At 38.7% G+C, this 27,900-nt stretch overlaps 2 protein-coding genes across 3 annotated transcripts in view; both read right to left on the bottom strand.

Moving 5' to 3' along the window:
* Positions 1–121: 121 nt before the first annotated feature.
* ccdc92ba (coiled-coil domain containing 92Ba) lies at positions 122–11,962 on the bottom strand. 2 transcript variants are annotated; one of them, XM_088426744.1, is made up of 5 exons: positions 11,704–11,962; positions 11,384–11,607; positions 10,830–11,037; positions 7,020–7,067; positions 122–3,585 (listed from the first exon to the last, which is right to left on the bottom strand). In XM_088426744.1, the coding sequence occupies exons 2-5, from the start codon at positions 11,405–11,407 to the stop codon at positions 2,879–2,881; spliced, it is 987 nt and encodes a 328-aa protein (XP_088282870.1). In that variant the 5' UTR covers positions 11,408–11,607; positions 11,704–11,962; the 3' UTR covers positions 122–2,878. The 2 variants fall into 2 exon arrangements, with proteins under 2 accessions (XP_088282870.1, XP_088282869.1); XM_088426743.1 differs by lacking the exon at positions 11,384–11,607.
* A 2,487-nt stretch (positions 11,963–14,449) lies between these two features.
* tlcd2 (TLC domain containing 2) overlaps positions 14,450–27,900 on the bottom strand; it is a 26,947-nt gene continuing 13,496 nt past the window's right edge. The window contains exon 4 of the mRNA XM_088427797.1: positions 14,450–17,250. Within this exon, the coding sequence (XP_088283923.1) occupies positions 16,870–17,250 (381 nt within the window). The 3' untranslated portion in view covers positions 14,450–16,869. The remainder of the gene's footprint in view (positions 17,251–27,900) is intronic.

Raw genomic sequence — 27,900 nt, 5'->3', positions numbered from 1 at the left:
TCTCATTAGTCAGCCTATGATACTTTGCATACCTAAGGTAGAAACGTGCTATATCAGTGAAAGGCCTACCAATTTAATTGTCCAACAAGTGAATTATAAAACATTCAAATCACACAAACACTGAGGACTTGGTTTTTATTCCAATCATGTTAACAGTGCAGCTTACAGAGTTGATGCAGTTGTCAGCTCACCCCAAGACATGGGCCATTTTAGGAGGGACTACTCCTTTGTGGTTGATGGTGTCAAACACGCATCAAATCACCAGAGAAGCAAAGAGCTGACTGAAATTATTCTAATCACTCCAAACTAAAAAGATGGAAGACACTTTACCCTGGCTAAGGGGTGTGGAAAGATACTGTATTGCAGCAAATTGAAGATTATTGACTTAAAATGAAAAGAATGAAAATAGTTCATTATAAGGGCACTCGCTTAACAGGTAAGCTCGCTTTGGCTCATTCCTGTGAGTCATACTGGAAGCATAGATGCAAAAAAAAAAAAAAAAATGTTAAAGCTGAAAAATGTACAGATTCTGAATGGGAGCTACTGGGCTGTAATGCACGCTCTATAATGCAAGCTTGTTTTGCTAAAACCAAAGTTTTATTTTTTGATACCAGCCTTACAGTCTTAAAATAGAATCCTTCTGAAAAGTAAAGTTGTACAAGGAAGTTGTAATAAATACCCACTACTAGAATAGTGCAGTTACGCTGTAATGGCTTACTACAGTATTTGGGAAAAGGGTTTTAGCTGGCATTCTATCCTGACAGTCATATGCGGTATAACAGCATGCCCACATATTTATGCTGCCACTCATGCAGCATATATAGTAATCAGTCCTCCTTTGTTTAGTGAGCTATTACTACTTGTCAGATCAACAAAGACTTATAAAAGTCAAACAGTGAGGCATTACAAAAGAAACAACCGTTATGAAATATAAACATTTTTAGAGTGTAGAACAGCTTTCACAAACCTTAGATTAGATATAAATCTAGGAACGTATTTCTCGACCAAAGACATAACTGTTAAATTATAATCATCTCATCATAACAGCGTTGACTTTTAAAACGACTCCTCATTCAAGACATAGAGAAACAACATATACAACATTAATTTTAGTCAATTATTTTATAGAAAACAAAACACATTGTTTGCTGTTTGATAAGGCAGCCAATGTACCACAGGAAAAAAAAATATTGACAAAACTATTAAAACTATTAAGAGTTTACTTGAATTACGTTTGCTGATTCTTGTATATAACGTTCTCTGCTTATACTTGCATAACTAACAATATTCTGTGCAAAGCTCCCCTTTACTATCTCTCTGCACATCTTGATATCGCTACAATATGTAAGAGATAGATATGTATACTTGGAAAATGTTACAACCACAGCATCAACTTAAAAAAAAAAAATAAAAGACATAACTAGAAGTCACGTTCTTGTTGGTTGTTCTTTTTCCTGAGATGTAAATAAAAGGAAGTCCCCCGAGCAGTTTAGATGCCTCTCGTGTTTTTGTTTGGAACACAAAATTCAAGTGTGGTGAGTGATTAACAGTTGAATAACAACTGAGTAACTGTTTATACAAAGCAGTTCATGTATCAAGCACGCAAAGTTAAACACTTTGTCATTTGCGAGAAATCATTTTGAAAAACTTTTGGTCTTTCTATTTAAAACTTGATATGACAAGTTGCTAACCTAACAAAAGGCCACATCTACTTAAGCAATTTGACTTTCAGTTTCATAAAATGTCAATTAAAATGACAATGTTGCAGAATTCAAAAAAATTTCTCTCTGACAAATTATGCATTTTACATGTTTAAAGGTACAACCACGCACAGTGAGTTTAATTCCGTAATCAAAGAGTGGACTGGTTGGTGTTAATGTACTGGATTATTGTATTAGGACCGTACCAAATGAGAAACATTTCTCATTGATATTTAACCACCACCTTACAATCTAAACATCTAACATGTACTACAGATATGGCTGTATGAAATAAAGAGAAGTTTAACTTTTCTGTTATCTGCTATCATCCAGTGACGGACTCACACAGACACACACACACACACACACACACACACACACACACACACACACACAAAAACACACACACACAGAAATTCAACTGTGACTCTCGTCTTGAGGTCACACAAACACAGTGCGTCGCTGATTTATGGTTCACCTTGAAAGGTCACAGTTGGTCGCGGCCATAGAAAAAAAAGCTTGTCGTTCATCTAACATGGCTGCCGCAACCACAGATGAACTTCCCAAAAGGAATTGCTTTACTATTAAGGCCCCACAGTTTACAAGTGACACCCGTGTAAACACATCTTTCGAGTTAAATCAAAGGCCGACTTAAAGTGACACGTACTGAGTTTTTTATAGTGTTGCAATCAATAACATAAAAAAAAAAAAAAAAAAAAGATCTCTGGTAGGGGTGGGCAAAACGGATCTCAAGGGCCACATTTATTTTTGAAAACTGGTAGAAATCTCAGTTCATTTGAGATGAGGTCAAAATAAAAAAAATCAAATGTTACAATGTAAACATATAATAAATAGTTATAAAATACATTTTATATGCTGCACATTTTACTATCTACAAGAAATTAATCAACCAACTATTTAATTAAATAAATACAAATAGTCAAGGAATAAACACATTCTTTTTAGGTCAGAAATATGAAAGGAGTCTTAAACATGTAAATGCTTGGTTGGCTGAATTAAACAACGTAGCGTGCCTTATGTGGCAACCCGGGTCATATTTGGCCCACCCCTGGTCTATGAGATAATTCAGTCAACGTGCAGAATAACTAATTTGTTGACCAAAGCAAAAAAGTAAAACAGCAAAAAAAAAAAAAAAAAAAAAAAACATTGGTACTTGGCTAATCTGCCTGTGCCTCAGCAGCAGGGGGCGCTGCGGTCGCAGTCACCAGTCTGCCTGCATCTTCTTGAGGTACCACTGGCCTTTGCCCACCCTCTTCCTCCTCCACGCCAAGCGTAGGTGGTCTCTGTGTGACCGTTTGCCTGGAGCGCACTCGGAGCCTCCAGGGGTGTAGGAAGAGGGCGGGGTCCGGCATGGCTGCAGGCTCCGCGGGGCCCAACACTTTCTCCATGGGCACACATTCCCGGGCACGCTCCATTCGTGAGGAGGCTTTTGAGCTTTTGCGCTTCGGTTTAACCACAGGAGAAGAAGTGTTAGGGCCTCCCTGGAGCGACTGCTGAGGGGAGATGTGCTCGCCGCCGTACTGGGGGCTCTGACCTGAAGCTCTGGTCAGAAGCGCTTGCCTCTGTTGGAGCCGCTGGTGATGCAGCTTCTGCTTGGCAGCGTGCAGCTGGAAGGAAAGATACGCCGCCGCCTCAGTTTGTTTCTGCAGCTCTGTGTTTAAGATGGTGGAGCAATGGCTGCGCCGCTTGAGTTCCTCCAGGAAGTGGCGCTCTTTTTCTTTCAGGTTGGCTCGAAGGGCTCCCACCAGTGCGCCCTTGTGACTCAGCTCCTTGCGAATTTCTCCTATGGTGCACTCCTGCTCGCACAGACGATCTCCAATGTCCCTGCAGCGAACCTCCAGACGTTCCTCTTCCTCTTGTATTTCTAACGCAGAGACAAAAGGGTGAATTAAAATTTCGAAAATGTATCCCAGCAGTAATGCGAAAACAATCTCCGCCACGTTCAGTAGTGAAATTGGTGATAAAACAAATGTTATCGATATATTGCGATACGAAGTGACGCAACATGCGTATCACAATACAACGTTCAGTTTCAAATATATTGCGCATTCCTTTTTGACATGCCTTTTTTTTAAATGCAGTATTTTATTATAGCAAAGTATTCAACAAATTAAAACTATCGATTTCTTCTTTTTCTCACCAACGCAATCATGTCATAAATCTGGCGGGTTGCGCTTATGGCAATTTTCACTGGCCCACAGTCAGTCTCTGTTCTCCAATCAATAATATGCGTCCCACCAGCACAATTGACCACAGTATAAAATACACGTGTACAAAAAAACTACCTAGCTACTACCTCTAGAAAATGGATGGATGAACGGATGGAATTTTACAGTGAAAAAAGTGAAATTCCAATTTTGGGAGATTAGAATTACTTAGAATAACATTTTTCTTAACACTGATAATCTTACCCCACTTAGTATACTTTTAACATGAATAAACATAGCAAAACACCACGTTTAAACTAAAAGATTATTTATGACAAACATTTTAAATTAAATTAAACTCAAGGCTTTGTATGTTGTTGATATAATTGGTCACAAGATAATATGGCCACTATAATTTATGCTTATCAAGCATCAATAGCTAAAAATAAACCATAGCTGGACTGTATACTAAAAGTTCATTCAGTTAGTTCTGATATAGAATGTCTTAGATACAGATATGCAATGATACATTGCCTGCAGCTTCTTCTTCACATGAATTTAAAGATGACAACTGTATACTATTTTTGCTTGCTTGCTTTGTATACAACCTTTGCACCTTTCATAGCTGTCTAACTCTCCTAGGAAAGGGTGGAGTTTGGCGGTAGACATAAAAAGCAGAATCAGAACTGGGCCTCAGGGCTGACTGAGCAAAGCTGGCCAAAGGAGGAGATTACATCCTTTGAGGCCAGTGCTGATGCTTCAACACCCAAAATAGGTCAGGTTTAACAAGGGGGAGAAACCCAAGGTGAATGTAAACCCCCCGGCTTATACATAAATGTAATAGAACCACAGATATTTTTGCATGACGAAACATACTTATACTACATGCTGTATGATGGAGCATCTCAACAAATTTGAATGGAAGTGGAACTTTAAATTTCGGTAGAGCAATTCAGAATGTGAAACATGGATTCTCTCCACACAATGTCCCTATTTCATGATTACATTTTTAGAAATTAGATGATTATAGCTCAGAGCTAATTAGGCATAGGACGATATCAGAAGCTGATGGTATGATAACCTTGAGCTAAAATATCATGGTATTGAAAATACAGCTCTAAAATATATACATTATAAAATCTTTTTTGGTAAATAGCCGTTTTTATATATTATATAACAAGTTTTATTTTTAAACAAAATATATATGGCATTTGTTACTGTAAAAAACATTTACCATGCATGATAAGATTAAACATAAATGTAAACGCACAATGTTTAGAAAATTATTGATTTAAAATTAACCGCCGTCGAGTGATACTAGTTTATTTCAAGTCAATCATTTAACTACTTTGTGTATTAATTAATAGTACAATATGGATTCTGTCAATTCATGTCAACGAGGGCTAGCCATTACGGTTATCGGCCCATGTCTAGAGCCAATTAAGAACCCATATTCATCTTGTATGGGATTCCATATACCGGTATATTTTTATTTGTTTATTTTTTTAATTGTCTTTGTTGTTGAAAGTCTACATTTTGAAAATATGTTATGTTACAGCACTTTATGCAAGAGTGGTTGTTTTAAAGTACACTATAAAAAAATAAGTTCAGTGGGCATTGTGCTACTCCTTCTTTTATGTGCTATTTGGCCACCAAGGGATAGTCATATTAATCATTCATTGCATGATAAAGAATTTATGCCCGTGATCCTAGTTATAGTAGCCGTCTACATGTGTTGTTCCATCATTTGTGTTCCAATACCCACTGCATAAAAGGATTATCCCATCCCAACACCGATATTGGTTTACCCATCTGCTCTTCATTATCTCATCAATAGTGTTTCCCATCATATAACATTAAGATAGCAAACTTTAAGGCCACCTTATGCGATTGTTTTAAATGTACAACATATCGTAAAATTTGTTTTATGTTTTGTTTGATGGTGAATATCAACTGGGAGGGCAAAAAAACTGCTTTGAACCCCCTATTTTAAAAATGGTTCAATTTCAGGCAAACTGGCGTGAGTTGTGTTCACTGTCACCGTAGAGCACTTGGGTCTCTAATCCCCCACAAAAAGAAAATTCTCCTAAATAACGGTTTGTATTAAAAAAAAAACCAAAAAAAAACACTCTAGTAATGTAATTTAATGAGATACTCCTGAAAATCGTGGACATAGTCTCTCTCTCCTTTACATTCCAGCAAAGCTGAACACTGAATCCGAGCATTGCTGTCGCCCATCATCACCACACCCAGTTTGAGCTCAGAATACTCCAGACTTTTCATAATGTGATCTTCATATCAGTCTACACGCTTCTCCTCATTCACCCATGTCTGGCGCTTTTTCTCTTCCCTTTAATCACTATGGCCTCTTTCTTTGCATCTTACCACCTCTCTTTGCCTACTTCTACTTCCGTTCACTGTCTGTTGTAAACAGACACCCCCCATGGGACAACAAGGGGAGACGATAGCAGAGGGGGGAAAAGAGGTTGGATCAATTTGCCGGGGAGGGAGGCGAGTGTATTCTTTTGATGGATAGGCACATAACCTGCCTTGGAAAAAGAGATGGCTCTAATGGCTGAGTAATGCAGCTTACAAGGGCACTGCTCGCCTTTTGACTCCTCTTTTTTCACTTTTTTTTTCGCTTGCTGTGAAAAAGTGGTACACACATGTCTAAGTTGAGGCTACGATAAAAACATCCAACAGGGACTGTGTATTTTATGGCAGGACAGGATGCCTTTGCAGCAGTATTTGTTTTTGTCACTGCCATAATAAAGCTGAAATCCGTTTGCTCTTTTCATTTCACATAATTGGGTCAGCGCCCATTAAAGCACATAATGTTAAAAGAAAGGAGATTGTTTTGTGCACAGTTCGTCAAAAGTGCAAAAGTGTGTGTGTGTGTTAGAGAGAGAGAGAGAGAGAGAGAGAGAGAGAGAGAGAGAGAGAGAGAGAGAGAGAGAATGTCCCATGGGGGATGGGGAGGAGGCAGGGACTGATGCAGGCGTGTTCGTGTTACTGCATTGGGGGTTGTGCTTGGCTGGCGACTGAATGCTGATGCTCAGAGAGTTGTGGGCTATGTCAAAAGATTGACCATATGAATGTACAGTAACAGATAAAAATGCACTAGGAGGGATCAGATAATCTTTCAACTTACCTATTTGGCTGCGACCCGGAGGTTTCACCTTCAGATCATTTGTTAACTCTGAAAACCAGAAAACAGACAGGATAAAGAACGGGGAAGAAATCGTGTTGGGGCATCAATTTTGAGCCAAAGCACCTCATAAGTGACATTGACACTTCTCAAAAGGCTAAAATATTTGCTTCTACATGTTAACTGATGCTGGATGCTACTCCAAAACGTATTTACACATGTTCATACATAAATAACAAAGCCAATTCTGAGACTTTGCATCCAAGAATCGTTGTCAAAGCTTAGGCAAGTTACTTTGTCAAAGCTGTCTTTATTGTCAGACTTACAGCCGCAACTTTATGAGTATTGCTCTCTGAAATCAATAAGTACTTAAAGAAAAACCGCTGCCTGTGCACTTTTACAATGCATAAAGTCTAAAGATGGAAGGCGCGTGCCACAAAACAATGCAATTGAAAACAAATTCGGTTAAGTTGAAATCACGCAGTTGTAATACATTTCAATCATATTCTATGGACACCAGGCGCACCCCATGTCCAAACCCGATTCCCGAGGGCCACTATACTGCATGTTTTGGATATTTTTGATTCAAATGATCAGGATCGTTACCAGGCTTCCGCTGAGTTTGCCGATGAGCTGATCATTTGAATCAGGTGTGTTGGGAGGACAGAAACCTCAAAAACATGCAGCATAGCGACCCTCGAGGACCGAATTTGGACATGCCTGCCTTGGTTAATCAACCATGGGTTGGGCTGTCGCTGCAACCACGTTAACCCCTAATATTAATTCTTATTACGATGTTTTTTTTACAACATGTAACCATCTGGGACCCTTTGGGTGGATTATTTCTGATGCTCACCAAACACCACGACTACTCTGTGCCTTTGAAGATTATGGAGGGACTAAAGTAGCAGATTATTCTGCAAACGTTTGACTTAACAGTCTTTTGACAGGCTTTTCATTGGTGTATGATGGGAGGCCTCATGCAGCTTTAATTATCCGGTATTTCGAAATGACTGCTGTGCCCTATTTCAAGACCCAAGAAACAGAAACAAGGTGGCATGAGTTGAAAACAGCAAGCAACTCTTACATAAATCTAGTGCTGTCAAGAGATTTTAAAAAATGAAAATGCTAAATTATAGATCTATAATTAATTGTTCTAAGTAATCACACTTCAATTTCTGAAATAAACCCCAATCTGAATTTTTTTTTTTTTGCTCCTGAATTTACTGTCCCACCAAGTGGAGTTTACCAGGTTATACCAAACACAATGATGGCCAATCAGTGTCTACTTAAGGGTGTGATTGACCTTTGTTTTTCCAACACTGTAATGCACAATTAACTGGTGTAATCATCATACATACAGTTACAAACTAAACATTAGAGTAACACAATTAAAAAAAACTTTAACTATGAACGTAATGAATTAATCACAATTAATTTGTAAATCGGCCATCCCAACACAAAACATAATTTTCACTCAGGCTCCAATATCATGTACACCTCCACAATCCAATGAATTTGCTGTTATCGATAACCCTGCTTTTTCTAACATGATAATACTCAGTTTTGAGAGTTATTAATCCACCTACAGTGCACTCTTGTGTTTGCACTGCCTCAACTACTTTGCCATTGTGCACCTGACAATAAATGACAATAAAGGCTTTCTATTCTATTCCAATCTCTCTCGTGATAATAAACATAATTAAAATGTGTCAAGTGAGTGCTTCATAAATTTGATTAAATGTTTATTGCACCAAACACAGAGTGCAAGTGTTACAGCATACAATCTTTCACGATTACACCCATTCTTTATTGCTATGCAGTACGCTCACATGCATGACCATGCAGCTGGTAGAGGAGATGGAAAGAATGAGGAATATGATGAGGATTTCTGTCCTTTGGAGACTACTCAGACGGCAATAGCTCTGTATGGAAGGTGTGAAGTGGTCCACTCAGGGCAATGTTACAAGTGGTTGATAAATGTATGGAAATTTGAAATGGTAGCTGGAGGTGTGGCTCAAATGGACTGTTTGTTTAACCTCATTCCCTTTACACCTTTCACAGTTAAACGCTGGATACTGCAACAATTTTTCATTGTGTTAGTTGGGGGCAACATAGGATGATCACATGCCTCTTAACCAGATATATGAGCAAAATGCCCTTCTAAGGGAGAAAATACATCTATAGCTCTCTACCATTGTACTGTAAACACCACAATTCACGTTATTGCTTGTGATAGCTAAAAGGGTGAGTAACGTTTAAAGGTCATTCATTCTTGGGTGACATTTAATGATACAACCAAAATTATCTCTCTTGAAACGTGTAAACCCCCATTGATACAGAGGAAAGAGGAGAAACGAGAATGACACACACATACACACACATGATTATAGGCTGGAGCAATTGAAGGAGGGTGTTTTCTAAACAATTGCTGACATTGGCACTGAGCCATCACAACACACATGCATTCGCACACATTTGCGCGTGCACACGCAGACAAACCAGGCTTGACTCTATCAGCCACGACCTCATTTATAGGGATTACTAAAACCATAGATGAACCACGGAGGATATACTTTGCATATCCCTTTAAAGCCCTGCTATACTGATACTGTATATGTATACTTGTGCATGGATTCTAATATGAGACTAAAAGCCAAACTCGATACGGTTACGTTAAGGCAGCTTTTTTTCAGGTTTTATACATCTATCGTCGTCTATGCAGCATGTGTTTGTGTTCGCTGAAGCAACTGAACTGTGTAGATGCACTAGTCAATATGAGAAAATGATGTCATCTCCAGGAACTGTAGCATGACTTCACCATGTTGTCATTGTCTGGGATCAGAGATCAGCTAACATCCAATCATGGCTCAACTTGTGAATTGATTTGAATTGACTTGAGTTGATCAGTAATTAGTTGGTACTTGAGTAAGTACAGTTTTAACGTCACCGTCAGTTGACAGTAAATGGCAAGATGGCCGCCCCCCAAGATGGGTAAAAAAATACATTGATTTTGCAGCCTAATTCCTATTCCTGACACAATCAGAATGCTGTGTTTAGACCAGTGATTCTCAAAGTTGAGGGGGGGTTCCGGGTAATAATTTGGATTTTTAATAAAAAATATATATATTTGTGTTAATTTCCTTTTATTTTATATTAAATTTGGAAAGTATTCATGCTTCTTCAATCAAGCAATCAATTCAACCAGTTTAATATATGTATTTTTAAAAACTTAATAATTTTGAAATTTGTCAAAATGCTTTCTGTGTCTCCAATTACTTGTTAACGTTACGATGAAGCCAGCAAAGCATGGCAAAGCTAAAGTAGCATTTTGTTTTATAATGCTGTTTTTGACTAAATTGGCAGGAGGCATGATATTTTCAATTTTTATTTTCTAAACTTCAGTATAGCTGCAAATGAACAAATATACTTCTTGTCAAATTGAATCTGTTGGTGAAGAAAAAGGGCATTTTTCTTTGGCGTTTCTGGGGGTTTTTTCCGCAAACATTTTCAACGGTGGTCCTTGGAAAATTTGCTTTCGAAAGGGTGTCCCTGACTCCAAAATATTTAGACTACTGGGGGTGCATAGAACATATTAACGTAAAGATGTTATTCATGAAGGTTGAAAAACAAAATCTTTTAATAAAGTAAATACTAGGAGGAGAAAGCACAAACAATTGCGTTCCAATGTAAGTAAAAAGTTATCAAGAAAAATATACACTCAAAGCAACAAAGTACAGTACTTCCCACCACATCATGATAAGAAAAAGCAGCATCATAATTTGATGCATACATTATTAATAACCCACTTACCCGAGCATCGTCTCTGCAGGGAAAGAATCTCCATGTGGAGCCCGTGGAGCAGAGTGAGGTGCTCCTGCCTGAGGAACACCACGCTCCTCTCCACGCTCTCCAACTGCCGAACCATGTTGCTCTCTTCACCCATGGCTGGGTTTGTGCTCACGGGTGGGCGGGGCACAAGGGGGCTCACCAGGATGGGATTACAGTTTGAAGTTGGGAACTTTCCATGGAAAAAAGCAGGAACGAATAAAAAACAAAAGGAAAGTCACAAAATTGAAGGTTGGAACTTACAGATGGGTAAAATATATTATTGCATAACACTGAAAAACAGCTGAATTGTATGTAATTCAATTATCGGTTTGGTGTGTTGTTTTTTGTTGTTGTTTTTTTCTGCTCCGTTTTGCATGCCAAAATTTGAGGCACAGTCCTGCTTTACATATGCTGCTGTTCAAGTCAAAGTCAAATGGAGCTATAATTCAGTAATGCCCTCACATGTGAGCAAGGAGAGCTAAACTATTTTGCAAGATGTCTGTTTATGCAAAACACAATTTCATTTTATCTTTTACCCTCAGTTCCAAGTCGATGCCCATTAATGGCAATCATTCTTGCGAAAACTCTTGAATGTGGATAATTTCCCAAATCGTCCAGCTTAATTTCCCATGGAAATTCACCAGAAATTTTACACTTCCTTGCAATTCTAAATGGGACAAACGTTTTATGGATCTGCTACGCTGTGGCGGCTCCAGCTCTGCTTTTAAAGACGTCATCACCAATGGAAGTTGTTGCTGATCTGCCCAAAGAAGGGGTGGACATTGATGATTTTTCTCTCTAACTGCACAAAATGTTAGCTCTTTTTAAATAAAATGTTAGCTGTTTTTAAACTTACCTTAGTTTTCAATGTAGAATATTTAAGACATGAGAGCCCCAAGGCTCTTGCAGGCTGCATCCTTCATGCGGCTCCAGAAAACGTGAAGCAATCTCAAAGTGTTGCTAGTGCTCAATTGCGGCTGCACATAATAAAAGAACATGGCTCCCAATCCAAAAAGGGGACTGCTTCGTTGGTATCGGGCACCACGGCGCCCACCGTTAAAATGCGCAGCATCCTTTTGGTTCTGGCTCGCGCTTGGTGTGTGTGTGCTGCATACGCCAGCGGAGGATGGATGATAAATGGTGCTGGTGTGGGGGGTTGTGTTATTGGTCGCCAGGGTAGGAGGCGGGACGAAAAGGAGACACCGTGGTGAAATCACGCGAGAACAGAAATCGGACCACGGCAATAAGAAGGCGAGGCGGCAGCTGATTGGAGGATCAGATGGGGCCATACAATATATTTAAAGTTCATTAACACGCATTTCATACCGTGGTATTTCCGAGGCACATATTTTACGTTAAAAAATAAAAAAAAATCACGCCACATCTAACTGAAATGTCATAAAACGAACACTTAATGAAATAATAATGATCTCGTCTCAGTTCACAAACAAATCACATGATTGAATGGCCGAAAGAAAAGGTGCCTGGGTGTCTCAGTTTCGTCAATACAGTTCAATACCTATGACTACTGTGGTGAATTTCTTTAATGCTTCTAGTGGTTCTGGCCCAGCTGCGTTTCCGGAATCTGCCGCGAGGCAATGCTGGTAGGAGATAAAAATGAAGATCTCTTTGACTCAGGCATCTTGGTTGGAAAAATATTCATTCTGTAATTTCATACTGCTGATGATAGCCCGGCTTGCTCATGATTCAAGATGGCAAGAGCCCACGTGGCTCTTTGTTCTTGCTTTTTAAACCCCTCTATCTCCTCCTTTACTACACAAATGACATGCTCTGGAAAATGTGGGCCCCAGTCATTGGTCAAGAAGTCAGACGGTCAGGGGTCCACCCCCCCCCCCCCCCCCCCGAAAATCTAGCAACAGCCGTTATCTGATTTAGAAGTTACACTGACAACATACTAAATAAATAAATACAAGTATATGAACATCCCAAAATACACTTCACTACCAAACAGTGAAAGAGAGGGACAGTAAAAAAACAAATGCCTTAATGTACCTTCATAACTTTTAGATATGTCACAAATTGGTGAGATTGAAGGGAAAAGTCAATTCAATCTTGTCGATAATAATAATAATAATAATAATAATAATAATAATAATAATAATAATAATAATAATAATAATAATGCAGCTCTAATAATAGTACAACTCTAAACTGTAGAAGCTGAAGCCTGGCATTTATTGAACAAGCTTTTATCCCTGCTAAAGCCCTCTTTCATAAATCCGCTGGGATTTCTACACCTGTGTCTCTTGACCAGGCCTCATTGACTTGACCCGATGAAATAGGTTTAAAAAAAAAGGTGGACAAACTGCGAAACCAGATGCTTGGAGGTTGGAGGTTTTCTCAGAAACTCTGGTGGCTATTTCTAACAGAGAAATAAGATGCCTGGCTCCCTTTAAAGTCACAATGTGTAATCCACTATGAATTTCAATAAATTGTAAATAAATGTGTCCTACCCACCAACATACTGGATATATTTTTTCAATATTTGTTGGTCTAATAATCACAGTTTATATTACATGGGGAGTGCTACTCAAATGGGGGCAGCGAAGGAGGAAAAGCTTCACCAATGTAATCCCATCACATATATTGACATGTGTTTTATGTCCGTGTAGGCCTGAGGTACCTAACCAGTGTTGACATATTTGCCCACATTTTGTAGGTTCCGCGCCATTATGCACTGAAACCAATGGTGAATTGTATTTGAGTTCGCTCTCTCTCTCGCTCGCTTGGCGTAAGCTTTCAAAGTATGGTCTCTCAGTGACACCATAGTGCTCATGCTGCATTCATGTAACACCAGTAAACGGCAACTCTAATTTCTCCACAATGCGTATTTAAGTCAATTGTTTTCAAATAGAGAGGTGTGCCTGATTTGATGCTGGGACAGCAGTTCTAAACTTTTTAAATTGCTGTCAACTATTTTTTTTTTTCCAAAGCACATTTATCATTAATGTGATTTAGAAAAAGTGGTTACTTGAGGGTGCAGATGACCCCAGGGAAAATGATTTGTTTTTGTCATGTGAAGTATAATTGCAATAAAGAAATATATATTTTTTTATGTTTCAGGCACGTTGATGCACTTGTTTTTTGTTTTTATGTTTTAGACTAAGCTTTAACCTGTATAAATGCTGTAAAATGTGTTTAACATGCTGTTTTTGTTTGTTTATTTTCAAAGAATACAGATTGACTTTTTTAGAGATAGTAATCTTATTTATAGTAAGCGCATCGAGTGGGGGGGTGGAACAAAAACTATTCTCTTTCTTGGGGGGGGCTTGATCAAATATAATTGCGAAGCAGTGCTTTAACATGAAGCATTGAAGTCGTTACTGCAAATGGCTTGTCAAAGATTATTATAGTGGGTGGGTTTTATGTTTTGTTTTGTGTCAGTGTTGGTACCTATTGATTTTATGTCAATAATTTAATAAAGGTATATCTTCTAAATCAATGTCTTGTTTTCTGGTTGATTTTTTGTGGCGACCACTACGACCAGAAAATCTAGAAACAGCCATCTGCCAGAGATGATTTTTTTTTTGGTTGGTCGCACTGTCTCCCTTGTCGATATAAAGCAAAAAAGAACAAAACAATTTAGAATGATTCTTTTTATTCTAACATCAAATAATGTTATGCTATTAACATGAATTGAAGTGTAAGATAAAAAAAAAGATCTGTGTCAGAAGAAATGCGATATTTACAGTGAACAGATATACTGATATCATGTGTTTTGTAATTCATAACTAACGCATCTCACTGTAGTCAACTCAAAAAGTTGATCTGTCATTCATTTTCACATATTTACAATATTTAGTCAATCAAAAAAGGTATTTGATTGACTAAAGTATTGAAAACACAATTTAAATGAAGTCATAATGCATGTTGAAAATAAATCAGATGCCTGGGAATTGTTAAAACATTCATCACATTTTCACAGTGTTAATGTCAAAACTAGAGCTTTAAATCATGTATTTTAATTTGGCTGCCAATCATCAATACATTGCTTCACAATAAGAGTGCAATCACATTCACAGACGTGTTTTGTAGGAAAATAAGACAAGTTACATTACACTGGTCTAAAGAGGTACAGTAAACTGCCTTACATTTGCTCAAAACGTTTCATCAAAAAAAAAAAAAAACCTAAAAAAAAAATTATATAAAAAAACAAAAAACAAAAAAAAACAATCACACAGTATATTGATCTTTTAATAAGGCTGTTGTGTTAAAGACTGAAATGTGCCTCAATTTCCTTATTCGAATTTGGAACTGCTGGTTCAGGTTGAATGTAAACAATTTCCATGGATGACTCAGAGTCAAAAGGGCATCATTTGTTTTTTAGTCCATTTAACAGCAATGCAGGTTTTATAAAATATTAACTTTGGAAACAACAAAAACATAAGTACGATTACTAGCTTCAAATGCATTAAGCAATTAGTTTATTATATCTGTTACGGAACAATTCTTTTAGAACTAATAAATTACAAATATACACAATTTTACCCCAAAAACAAAAATACAATATCATTTGCCGTTTTGTTCTCAGGCAAAACTTTTAGTTTAGCACTATTTGATGAAATCGGGTGTTGTTGTTAGATTCAAAGCATTGGTGTTTTCAACTACGTTATCAGGTTTTGTTGGTAGTCTATGAGTGGAGTTCATGCACAGTCAACAGTACAATAGAAAGGAATCACTGCTTTTCTCACAATACTAATAGCTAATAGTCAATTTGCTTTTACTGTTTGTATTCCCTTACTGAGAATTTGTGTTATTGCCAAAAAGGTGACGGTATTGAGGAACGGTGGTTTGTGTTGGACAATTAAATTCTCAATACATTTAATTTATTAACATGGACTCAGGTTGCGTCCATGAGTTTATTTAATCTCACCGTTTTAAATACTTTGTCGCCATCTAGTGGCATCTGTAATTTCAAACCACAATTGAGGGTGCGCTCATTCATAGTTTGGCTAATCGCGACAGGCATTCAGTCTCTGCCCCCTGTGAAGAGCAGATGCTCAATGTATTCACAGAGTACATGTGCTTTGATCCCAGCATGAACTTCAGGACTTGGCTACTAACTCTCCTATTAACAGAGGTCTTTAAACACTACGGATTTGCGAAGTGAAGACACAGCTTCTCTTTCATTAAATCCACATTTGTATTCAACTATTTGTCTCTCTGGAGTGCATGCCCACTGATCATCACCTTTGCACAAGCGTCGGTCATTTGTAGACTCGTCGGTAAATTGGCAACACGGACTGCTAGCTGCACGGATTCTCACAAGTCCCTCACTCCTCCGCTAGATGTCTCTTTTTTAGGCCACTCATGTAATTACTGAATGTGCTGCCCTCTCAAGGTCATTGCAAGAATGGCACTTCCTTACCAATTTGGTAATTGCAATACCACAGCAGTGAATAGATTGTGGCAAGCCAGCGAGAGTTGTCTGCTAGTCTAACATTTCGATAAATAAACGGGGCAGCTCACGGTGTTCATTTGAGATCGTCACACCTAATTTTACAACTCAACATCTTCTCAGTTCCTGTCCATGGGTCAAATAAAATTAAAAAAAAAAACATGGTAAGATCACTAATCATTTTATAGGATCTGAATATGCCACATTTGACAATGATTAATAATGCTCGTTCTGAAAGAGGCAAACGTGTTAAAAGGTTTCTGAGGTAGCAGGTGGCTTGAAGATAAAAAAAAAAAGACATCTCTTTTGCATAACTAGTTTGAATAAAATTTTGATTTGGTTGATATATTCATTCATTGGTGAAGGAACCCACAGCCATTGGTCATATTTTGGTAACGCCGTGAAGTGTTGCTTCAAATTGGAGGCGCGTGTGGACTTCACTCACCATAAGCTACATTTTGAAACACCCAGTGGGTCTGTGCAGTGACGCAGCCGTGTAGCGCTAGTACGTTAAGGAGTAGAGACACGTAGCTGTCAGTGAAGCCAAACAACAACAAACAAACAAAAAAATGTACCAAATATAACCCCCAAACTCTTTCTTCCCTACGCTTCCTTCTCTTTCTTAGCCTCGCGAGTGCTGCTCTGCAGGAAGTCACTCCTGAGCAGGCGGTAAAACAGGATGATATTCATGACCGTCATGATGGCCAGACCCACGCTGCCCAGCGTGTAAGCCAGGAGGGGCACTTTGTCTCTGTTAAGCACCAGCCAGCGGGTCATCCAGGCCAGAGTGTTGATACGGAACACCACATAGGTGCCCAGGTTGATCATGCTGTTGACCCGGTACACAGTGCTGGCGGCGTGGTTGGCCAAGCGCAGGATCTGCCTGAGATGGAGGAACACCGAGTTGATCTCCACCAACAGGGCCACCACGGCGAAACCGATGTAGCGGTACGTCAACACGGACAGGCCGAAACAGGTGATCACCTTGGGGGAGACACAGGATGGAAACTTGTTATAGTGGAGGACACAAACCAAATAAAATGCAGTATGCATTGACTTGAGTTGAATACTTTCCATGATGACACCACAAACTCTTAACGCTCGCTTCACAATGAGGCTTTTTTTTGGTCTGCTTATGTTGTTGAGCATTAAAGCGCACCTCCCGAGATCCCAAATTGAGGTCTTGATGGGTAAAGCAATATTTTAAAGTTTGATAAATAGGTGATGTTCTAATTTTGGTGTCTCATCCTGTATTTGCCAAAACAGTTCGCCCAAAATCACTCTAGTTAGTTTTAAAGGACGGCCATTTTGGAAACAGATGTGACAGGTCGTTGACAGGGCCATTTCCTGAAATGATCAAGTCGAGTGTTCAGGAGGAAGTTCAGGACTTCAGGAAAAATGTCAAAATAAACCAAACCAAAGCTATTTGTATCATATACTACTAGTTAAAATCTTGTTTATTTTGAAGCATTGACTGGTCTTGTCGCGCTTGGCTGAATTTGGCGTGCTTCCCCATAACGAAGTAGATGACAGACAGCAGCTGCAACTCGTTCACTACACTTGCGGCCCAAAAAGCTTTAAAAACAAAATAAAATAAAACAAATAAACAGATCTCTTCCCATCGCTATTAGATACTGCCCGATAAATGTGTCTATTCTGCCTGTACCAGTTTAACCTGAGTAGGTTTTCATGGAGTGTCCGATACCCATACTATGCCACTCTTCTGTGATGAATTTTTTTTGGTTAGGTAGGGAAAAATAGTGCTTGTCTTTCCGCTTATTATTGGGGCACCCATACGCTTTGCATTGCAAGTTTATAGCGTTCATAGACTGAAATCCTGTACAAGCTGGTGCTGCCTGCTACAGTTAATAGCATCCAACATTAGCATCCATAAAATAATCACACACACACAAAACACATGAATGAAGTCAATTAAAAAATGCGGTGGAAAACCAAAGCTAAGCCAGAGTGCACTTTTGTTCTTCATTATTAAAAGGTTTAACCTACGTCACATATAAAAGGGAGTACAGAATCTTTAAATATTACTATTTGTCAGTAAGATGTGGGTTTTTATAATACATCAAGGTATTAAAGAGTTCTGAAGATATAGTAATGTAGTTCAATGTGGCAGGATCTAGTCAATTTAGAGCAGGTCAACACACCTTTGCTGAGCAGCCGTTATAAAAGTCTGTTGAACGACTACTAACAAATCCCCACAAGGTGGCAGCATCGAGAGCGCAAGGAGCTCAACAAAAAGAGCCCTCATGACCTGTGGCAAGCGCTACTTCAACCATAACATCCGATGTTTGAACCCACCCACTTGCCATTCCAGTTCAATGGGAGGCAAGTGAACAAACAGTGTGACAAATTGGCGCCATGGGACCAGATTAAGAAGACACAATGCTGTTCACATGCAACCAGTGAAAACTTCAGTGCTCATCGTGCCATCACTTTTGCAAATGACTGTACTAAAATGTTATTTGTCCCTCTATTTTGGGGAAAACGTTCTGGTACAGGCCTGATTATTTTCATTACAATTTTATTGTGTATTGACAATAAATGGTTTAATCTGGAGCACAGGGGTCAAATTCGAGGCTCGGAGGCCGGATCTGGCCCGCCACATCACTTTATGTGGCCCGCGAAATGCTAATTAAGACTAAAATATCAAATTTGCCAAAATGTATACATTAAACTTAAAATAAAACCTAAACACCATAAAAAATAAAATATTAAACTAAATAATACAAAAATATATAAATACATTAATAAATGAAAAAAAGAAAGAAACAACAAGCATTTTTGCTAATGTCTTACTTAGCCATGCTGAAGTCAATCGTGAACTTGTTTCTTGAGAAAATATTAATTTAAAGGCCCTAAATAGCATACGTTGACACAAGATTTTTAAGGGATGGGCTTTTGAAAATTATGATGCGAATTGCTATTCAAATGTTGACACACTATATGAAACTATATTGTAATTTGAAAAATTGTAGACAATTTTAAAATATCAGCTTTGTTCGCCATGGCAACAGGGACTATTTTTTAGGAACTACTGGATGGATTTGGTTAAAATTTTTACATGTCTCCTAACAAAGCTATTGAGTGCAACCACTGTACAGTATAAAACTTGGTGCTAAACCAGGGGTCTCAAACTCCCGTCCTCGGGGGCCGCAATCCTGCATGTTTTTGATGCTTCTGTCATTAACTCACCTGAATCAAATTATTAGCTCATCAGCAAGCTCTGGAGGAGCTTGAAAATTTGAATCAGGTGTGTTTAAGAGAGTAGTATGGAAAACATGCAGGTTTGCGGCCCTTGAGGACTGGAGTTTGAGACCCCTGTGCTAAACAGTCATTTCAACTTGGTGGTACATTTGTCCGACTGTAAAATACCCTCACAATTGTGTTTTTGTAACCTTGACAACAATCTTGGGAAATAGTTATAAACTGAGGACAAAATCTTACTAGTCTTGAGGAAAGCATGATGCAAAAGCTGGTAAAAGTTCATTCCTATAGTTTCCAAGAACACATATCCTGTTTTGGATCTTGGTGTTACTGAGTCAGTCCATCCTCCATGCAAAATGACAGCTTTGTCAAATATCGTCGCTTGCACCCCGCCTCCAAGAACAAAAAAAAAATCCTACGCTCCTGCTAATAAAACATTACTAATTAGAAGTGAATGAATTCGAATAGATTATATACTTCAGTCAGCAATTGATTTCTTGTGAATTTACGGTATCTGTTATTTCTCGTCATGTTATTTATAAACTGCCTTATCTTGGCATTATTACTTTTATTGCTACTTTTCTGACCCCCTTCCACCAGGTTGAATACTTCTTATTAGTTCTTCGATAATAGGTCTCCTGGCAGTTTTTTGTGAGTGACAATGTTTGTTTCTGGCAATGTTCTCTGACAGTTGAACAGTGTGTGTCTTTTAAAGAGGACAGTTTGCACCAATGCATTCAATCCCATTACACTGAATGGACTCCAGGGTGACTGAATCCTCCTGACGTCAATTATTTCTTGGGGAAGTTCTTTTGCAGTCTCCCGGTTCGGTGTGTTCGCTCCTAGCTGGGGGTCTACCTCAGCAAAGGCGAATTGGCCCAAACAAATGAAATCTATTTCTATTCAGATTTAATCTATTTCTATTTAATATGATAATCCCTCGTTTTTCAAGGTTATTTGGGACCGTAATCCCCTGCAATAAGTGAAAAAACGCGAAGTAGCTTTGCCCCCCCCTCCCCCACCCGTGGTTTCATGCATGTGTATCTGGATACCTGTTTTTTGTTTTGTTTTTTTAATGTGAAAAGTATTTATATTTTACGTATTTAAGACAGATGGGCAACTCGGACGGGAAGTGAATAGCACGTCCGCAACACAGTTAAAGGAACCAGAGTTCGAATCCAGCTGTTTTCCAGTGTGGAGTTTGCATGTTCTCCCTGAGGATGCTTGGGTTCTCTCCGGGCACTGGATTCAGTACGCGGCTCGGTAGCACAGTGAATAGCACGTCCGCCGCACAGTTCAAATCCACCTGGTTCCGAGATTCCTGTGTGGAGTTTGCATGTTGAGCCAGCTGAGGTAGGCGCCAGCAAGCCTGCGACCCCTGTGGGGATAAGCGGCTCTAGAAAATGGATGGATGGATGGATTACCTCAGTACACATATTTACTTAAATCCTGTAAATAATAACCCTTTTACAGTAACTGTACTTTTTCCATGTCTTGGCTGTACATAGACGGGATCACCGTGAACCACAGTTGCCCTATAAGTAGGTGCTTGGATGTCTAACTAGAGTGAAGCAAGTTTACGCTGGAAATTCCAATTTATTACAAAAGGTAAGAGGATCCCAAAGCTTTCCTTCCTTCCTTGCGATCTCTTTAAGCTGCTTGTGTGTGATTGACTCTGAGAACCTCCTCTGCAATGAAAAAAAAACAAAAAACAAAAAAACTTGTACTGTTCTCAACAGACTGTCCGGGCAATCTGTCAACCACGTCAAGGGGCACTCCTACACGACACGGGTCCCAATAAGGAGTGGATTTCAACTTCTGAGCGAGAGTGGGTTACAACTCCTGCCCTCATTGGTCGATTGTCGTGCTGGGAGTCAATCATGTGTCTTGTAGGAAAGCCCGCGTCTTGTAGGAGTGACTCATGAACTTATTGACAGATTGCCAAGCCAGTTAGTTGAGAACTGGCCTAGATGAGGAAGTTCCCTGTGTCAATCCCACACGTGCAACTGAAAGAGGTGACATGGAGGAAAGCGTTGTGATCCTCTTACCTTTTGTAATAAATTGGAATTTGAAAGTGTAAACTCTGCTTTTTAATCATGTTTGGTCAGCTATTTGCTTCTCCCTACTGTAGTCAGACGTCCGGGCGCCTACTCGTAGGGCAATTGCAGCTCACCGTGATCCCGACTACGTACAGCCCAGGCATGAAGAGGAGAAGGGATAACTGTTCTACAATTACTGTATCAGGTAACCAGCAAAGGTGTGTCACATGATGAGCACACAGACTGCCTACAGTGACTGTTTTTGGCAGTACAATGTCATAGCTATTGATGTAGTAGCTGAAGTTTAATTAGAAGTTGAAAAATTCCGGGGGAAATGGCCAGATGTCAACACTTGAATTGTCAAATAAATGTACCTTTGGTTTAAAATGAACAACAAACTGAAGTAGTCTTGGACGTCGCGTTTTCCATGACTGCATAAGAAATCACAAAAATATTTGCTGTCCATTTTCACCAAATAAACACAAAAAGAATAAAATTGAAAAAGAAAAAAATACTGGCAGCCCATGCAAAAAAAAAAAAAAAGATTATACACAATGACTCAAATGTTATAATGATGATTTACAGTCAAGGAGTGACCTCATTTCTGATTCTTTTACACAACCTAACAATACACATTCAAACTTTACACTCTCTGGATTAGATGAAAATGATGACAAACAAATTGCCGCAGCAAAGTAACAATCAAAGGTGAAAGAGTCATTTGTATAGCGCGCAAAACTGCTGAGGCACTAAACAAAAGCCACATTGATGAGGTGGTCTTTTTTTTTAACAAAAAACATCGGCGGCCACCAGCTGATGTGGTGTTCTTTGTTATGTTGTCGGGTATTTTCTGTACTTTATCTCTCTTTATACTGCAACAGTTTCAAATGATGTGTAAGTGGAAACGCAATGAGATGGTTAGGAAAATGGGTGTGGCTAAAACCAGGCCACTTCAAGCGTGCTTGCTGGAAGATTGGTGTCAGCCCTGAGAATAGTTTTCATGACTAACGTTGTTGAGTGCAGTTAGAGAAAAATACAAATGAGAAGTTACGCAGCAAAGGCAACATGACTGTGTCAACAGAAACAGTGAATTAAAATAACAAAGGGGAAATTAGATCAACATATTCTTAAAAACTAAAAGGACTATGCTCAAGCTAGAAGTAAATAAGCAGACTTAAAGCTCAACCTCTACCTACATAACAGATGCCAGTTGTCAAAGTACACACAGCAGGATCTAAAGCTCAATTCGCCTTTTTTAACATATGGTGAAAAAAATAATAAAAGTAAATTAAAGAGGGGCTGAGTTTTTTTGTTATTGCATTATCATTGCCAGCAGTCTCACGATTCCACCTGAGTGAGTGGCTCACTCTCTCCAATCGAGCTTTCAATCCTGACACATTAAATCGATTTAAATCGTAGTAAATGAGTGGAAAATAAAGTAATATGTAAATAAGAAATATATATATATATATTATATATATACACATACATACATACACACACATATTTAAAACTGTGTAGGTAGGTAGGTAATAGATAGATAGATAGATAGATAGATAGATAGATAGATAGATAGATAGATAGATAGATAGATAGATAGATAGATAGATAGATAGATAGATAGATAGATAGATAGATAGATAGATAGATAGATAGATAGATAGATTCGATCGATCGATCGATAGTCTCACACACACACACACACCACGCACATATACCTGATGGATATACCTACATGTATATCTACAGTATACATACACGCAACTTTGAAGTCATACAAACTCTGGAAGCATATCAATTGGTTTATAGCATGATGGTGATTATCCTTCTTTTATGGTTATGGCGGTTATCCAAAGTGTCAGCAAACATTCACAATCTCCCATCCTTAATCTTGGTAGTTAAACAGTGATAGACAATTGGCTATCAGAGCCATTGCATTGTGGAAGTGCTTGAAGATGTCATTAATACCAAGTCTCCATGAAAAGAGTAGAGAAGGAAGAAAAATGCAAAGCAGAAAATGTAAATGCAACTTCTTAGAAAATCTTGGTAAGCTTCAATGAGGTCTGTAAGTTATTCATTGGGAAAAGGGCCAATTTCTGTCATGCCCGTTGGTTTCCCTGACAGAAGGGGAATCCCGGTAATTCTCAAAATGCTCCTGGAAACTCTTGGATATTTTGGAGAACTTTAGCATTTGCTAGAACATCACATGGCACAACTTACTTGACAACAGTGAAACAAATAAATGAAGAGTCAGAGAGAAAAAGCAGTGTTGCAGCCAGACAGATGTTTGAGAGCATCAAGGCTTCGGTGAAATTAAAAAAATGTGGAGATGTTTCAGAGCTTTTACTTAATAAAGGCTTATAAAAGAGCAAAATAATGGAATATGAAGAAGTTAAATCTGCCGATGGTCCATTTTGAACAACCCCTTTATACATGCAATTAATTGCATGAGTGGGAAAATAGTGGCAACAGAAAATTAATCAAGGAACAAAACACACATTAATGGTTAAAAAGATTGAAAAGAAATGGAACAATATATGACTTTAACATCCAAATGATGAAGCGGGACAGCATATTTGACAGAACTCTGCTGGGGTATAATAAATATTGTAAATACCACAGTACAATCAAAAAACAGATATTTTCTAATATTTTTTAACATAACTATTCTTGTGCTTTTAGTTTAAAATGGAAAAACAATATCTTGTCACACTGAGAAATGTCTTTGCACTCAACTTTAAGGCAGAAGAAAATCTTTCAATACAAAATGGTGTTTCAGGCAAAGCCACTGTGTTTTCTCTCCCTGTGGGCTCAATTAAATGTTGTCTAGACAAACTGCCGCGAGACTGCCTTATGTTTTCAACTTCAAGCAGGAAACATTAGTAGCAATGAAATGAACTAAACACGAGCAGAACAGCTACACGGGAGGGATGAAGACGTAACCAAACCTAAGAAAACAACCGAACAATCATCACAGGTCCAACAAGTTAAAGTGACTTGAATGCTTGCGACCTTTAGCACTAAAAGATAAGACAGGACAGTGTATGTTGACCCAGATAAAGAACATAAAAAAATATATATATGTACTGTATCTCATAAAGACACATCACTCGCACAAACAATGGAAAGACTTTCCAAGAATGTTTTTTTTTACATATTTCAGGCTTTTTCCAGATAGCTGCTCTGTGCTAGTTGCGCCAATGTGGAAAAGTGGGGTAAACCTTCCATAATTTGCATTCTTTAAGTGTTTGTGATATAAATAAGAGCCCAAAATACAACATTACAGCACTCATTAAAACAAAATAAAAATAAAAAAAGAAACATTTTATAGTGAGAAGAAAAAAAAAACCCAGCAGTTATGTGTTTCCTCAGGTGTGCAAAGTTACGGAGCCCCTAAAGGGACATGGAGAAAAAAAAATATTGCCAGATCTCGCAATACTTTTGCGAGCTCTCGCAATAATTTTGTAAAATAGTATTACAGGATCCCGCAATAAGTATTGCGAGAGCTCGCAATCCTAGTTCCTACATCAGTGAACCGGAAGCTAAACTAACACAGCGATGGAGCAGCCTGAGCAGACACATCATCCGTGGGAGAAGTTTATTGTTTTTTATTTTAGTATTGGCCTAACGTATACGAACATCAAATCCGTTCTTGCACGTAGACATGGCTTTGACATAAGTGAGGAATATCTGAAAAGAATATTTAGGGCGAGAGGGCTTTCTCGCCGCGATGGCTACTTAAGTCAAATTGGCAAGACAGTGCCATATTCGCACTTTCACGATCAATACCTCTTGATTTGATGTCTTTAAATGTTAGGCCTATACTAAAATAAAAAAAACAATAAACTTCTCCTACGGATGATGTGTCGGCTCAGGCTGCCCCATCGCTGAGTTTGTTTAACTTCCGGTTCGCTGATGTAGGAACCAGGATTGCCAAAGCGGACAAAGAGCATGAAGACAATTGATGGAAAAAAAAAAAAAAAAAGTTGGCACAAGAGTGGCATCACCAAGAACTGGACACCCTCCAGAAATGATTAAAAGACATGAAGTAAACTGTTGAGCCATCCTGCCAAGAAGCCAACGGCAACACTGAAGGAACTACAGGTATTTCTGGCAAATGTTGTCAATTTAGCACATGTGACAATCAATGTTCCCTCTCATTTTTGATGTGTCTGAGCATTCACATAAACCCCGTGTTGGGGCTTCACACAGGATCAGACTAGAACATTCCAAATATACGACGGCATTCTCCTGAACAAAGCTCCCAGAAGAGAAGCGGAAAAAAAGAAGCTGCACATAAAATAAGATTAGGCCAAACTAAGTGCTAACATGGTGCTCATTTTTGTCTGGAATGCGGCCAATTTTCTGCCATTATTGATGGGTTTTTTTTCACAATCTGTTAAGCTAGGTTCACACTGCAGCCCACAGTGACTCATTTCAGATATTTTTGCCTCTATGCGACCTGTATCTGATCATTTTATGGCAGTGTGAAAGACACATCTGATTTTTTCAAATGCAACCGGGCCAATTGAGTATGTGCCGGAGTGCCCGCAGAGAATGCACGCAGGTTTGGGGAGAACATGCAAACTCCACACAGGTATGCCGGAATGAGGTGGATTTGAACTCCAGTCCCTGAACTGTTAGGCAGACGTGCTAACCACTGCTCCACCAAGTCGCCCCCTGTCAATAATCAATCGACAAAAACTCTTTACAAACAATGTCTAGATGAGCAGTGCAACTTGCAAGCGGAGGTGACCAGTTGCCATTCTTGTGTAAAATAGCTTTCTGGAACACTACACTACTGTGCAAGTTAGCATTAGCATCTAATTTTGTCGCGCTACTGCTCAGGACAGGTAAACTCCTTTGATCACCCCGAAGAGATTCACAATGGTTGGGGGCCAACATCCAAGCCTCTACTAGACATTCGGCTTTAGTCGGAGTTTATATTACATTATAAGCAATCAGTCTTGTAATTTTTCTTAAATATAATTTATTCAATGCTCAGCAGCTAGCACACATTACTTCCGTATTTGATGCGACATTATGACTTCTTCATGGGTTTTCAACTTCTTCTGTTATGTATGTCATTACATGGGTGCCACCCAGTATCCAAGAAGTGACGCTACAGCACCATTTCATTTGGTGTATTTTCATTGTACTTCATTGTACTACTTGAAAAAAAGTTGTACAACCACAAATTTTAATTGGGGCATTTTTCTTACACTGGCATTTGGGTTTCGTTGTATTTAGTTATTTAGATATTTTTGTATTTGTCTAGTTATTTTTACTTACTAAATTAATTTTTGCTCATCTTATGTGTTCTAAAATACATGTTTAAACAGCAAATGGAAAAAAGATAATAGAAAATTTACATTCATTTCATGCAATTTAGGGAAACATCTTGTATAGGGAAATACTGGATGGAGGACCGAAAAGTACGTATACTTTATTTATTTTTATTTTACCAACAGTATATTTACAGATGGGCGAGACGATGGAGGATTGGTTAGCACGTCTGCCTCACGCTTCAGAAGTCCCAGGTTTAATTCCAGCTTGCCCTAGGCTTCCCGTGTGGAGTTTGCATGTTCACCTTGGCACCAGCGAACCAGCTGGTGAGGATCAGCTAAAGAAAATGAATGGATGGATGGGTATACACAGTTTATTCCCCTGCTGTTTGCTGGGAATTGCATGTCATCGCATATTGCAAAAATCAACATATAAGTGACTTTGTTTTTACGTTAAGATACCATTATTTTACCAGTCAGGCCGACTTGAGACTAGATTTTGCTCCGAGCAGCCCCTGAGCTTATAATGACTTAGAGAGCTCTGCTTTAAACTTAAGGCTTAAAATGTGGGGAAGAGCTTGTGTTTACTTGCTTCCTTGAGAGGTCATAAGGAAAAAAATGAGAGGGAACAAAGAGGAAGCCCAATAAAGAGATGGCAACCAAGCAGCCTCTCCTTAGAAACAGTAATGATTAAACCAGAGATGAACGTTTCAAAACACACACATCTCTTTCGAGTGGGGGTGGCCATGGCCGTTATCATGTGACTTGAGTTAACAGCTATCGGCTGACTTTAGGTCACGTTGAAGTCATGGAAATATTTTGATGGAAGTCACTGGCTGAGCCGTAACAAGATCATTCAGCATATTTCATCATAATGATCTTGTTGAGGAAATGTTACAGTGGAGCCTTAATACTTGTAATAAATACACAAAATTCAAAGAGCACTAGAATAGAACTCAGCAGAGCACAGTTCTACCCTGCTGATATGGAATTATGATTCGAGCCATGAAACAGGGTGCGGTTGCCTCACCTAGCCTGTCAGCATAGCTTTAAGTGAAGAAAAGCCTTCGCAAACACACTCATGCATC

This window comes from Hippichthys cyanospilos, chromosome 11 (assembly GCF_059441005.1).
Source record: "Hippichthys cyanospilos isolate Australia breed blue-spotted pipefish chromosome 11, RoL_Hcya_1.0, whole genome shotgun sequence".
Lineage (NCBI taxonomy): Eukaryota > Metazoa > Chordata > Actinopteri > Syngnathiformes > Syngnathidae > Hippichthys > Hippichthys cyanospilos.
This window is presented reverse-complemented; position numbering and strand designations above follow the sequence as displayed.

Bases quoted from the DNA above. Each gene is read 5' to 3' on its own strand.
- ccdc92ba (XM_088426743.1), bottom strand. From the start codon at position 11,763: ATGCAGCCTGCAAGAGCCTTGGGGCTCTCATGTCTTAAATATTCTACA. The intron at 7,068-10,829 runs GTAAGTGGGTTA...TCTGGTTTTCAG, and splicing joins CCTGCAGAGACGATGCTCGG to AGTTAACAAATGATCTGAAG. The intron at 3,586-7,019 runs GTAAGTTGAAAG...TCTCTGCGTTAG, and splicing joins TCCGGGTCGCAGCCAAATAG to AAATACAAGAGGAAGAGGAA.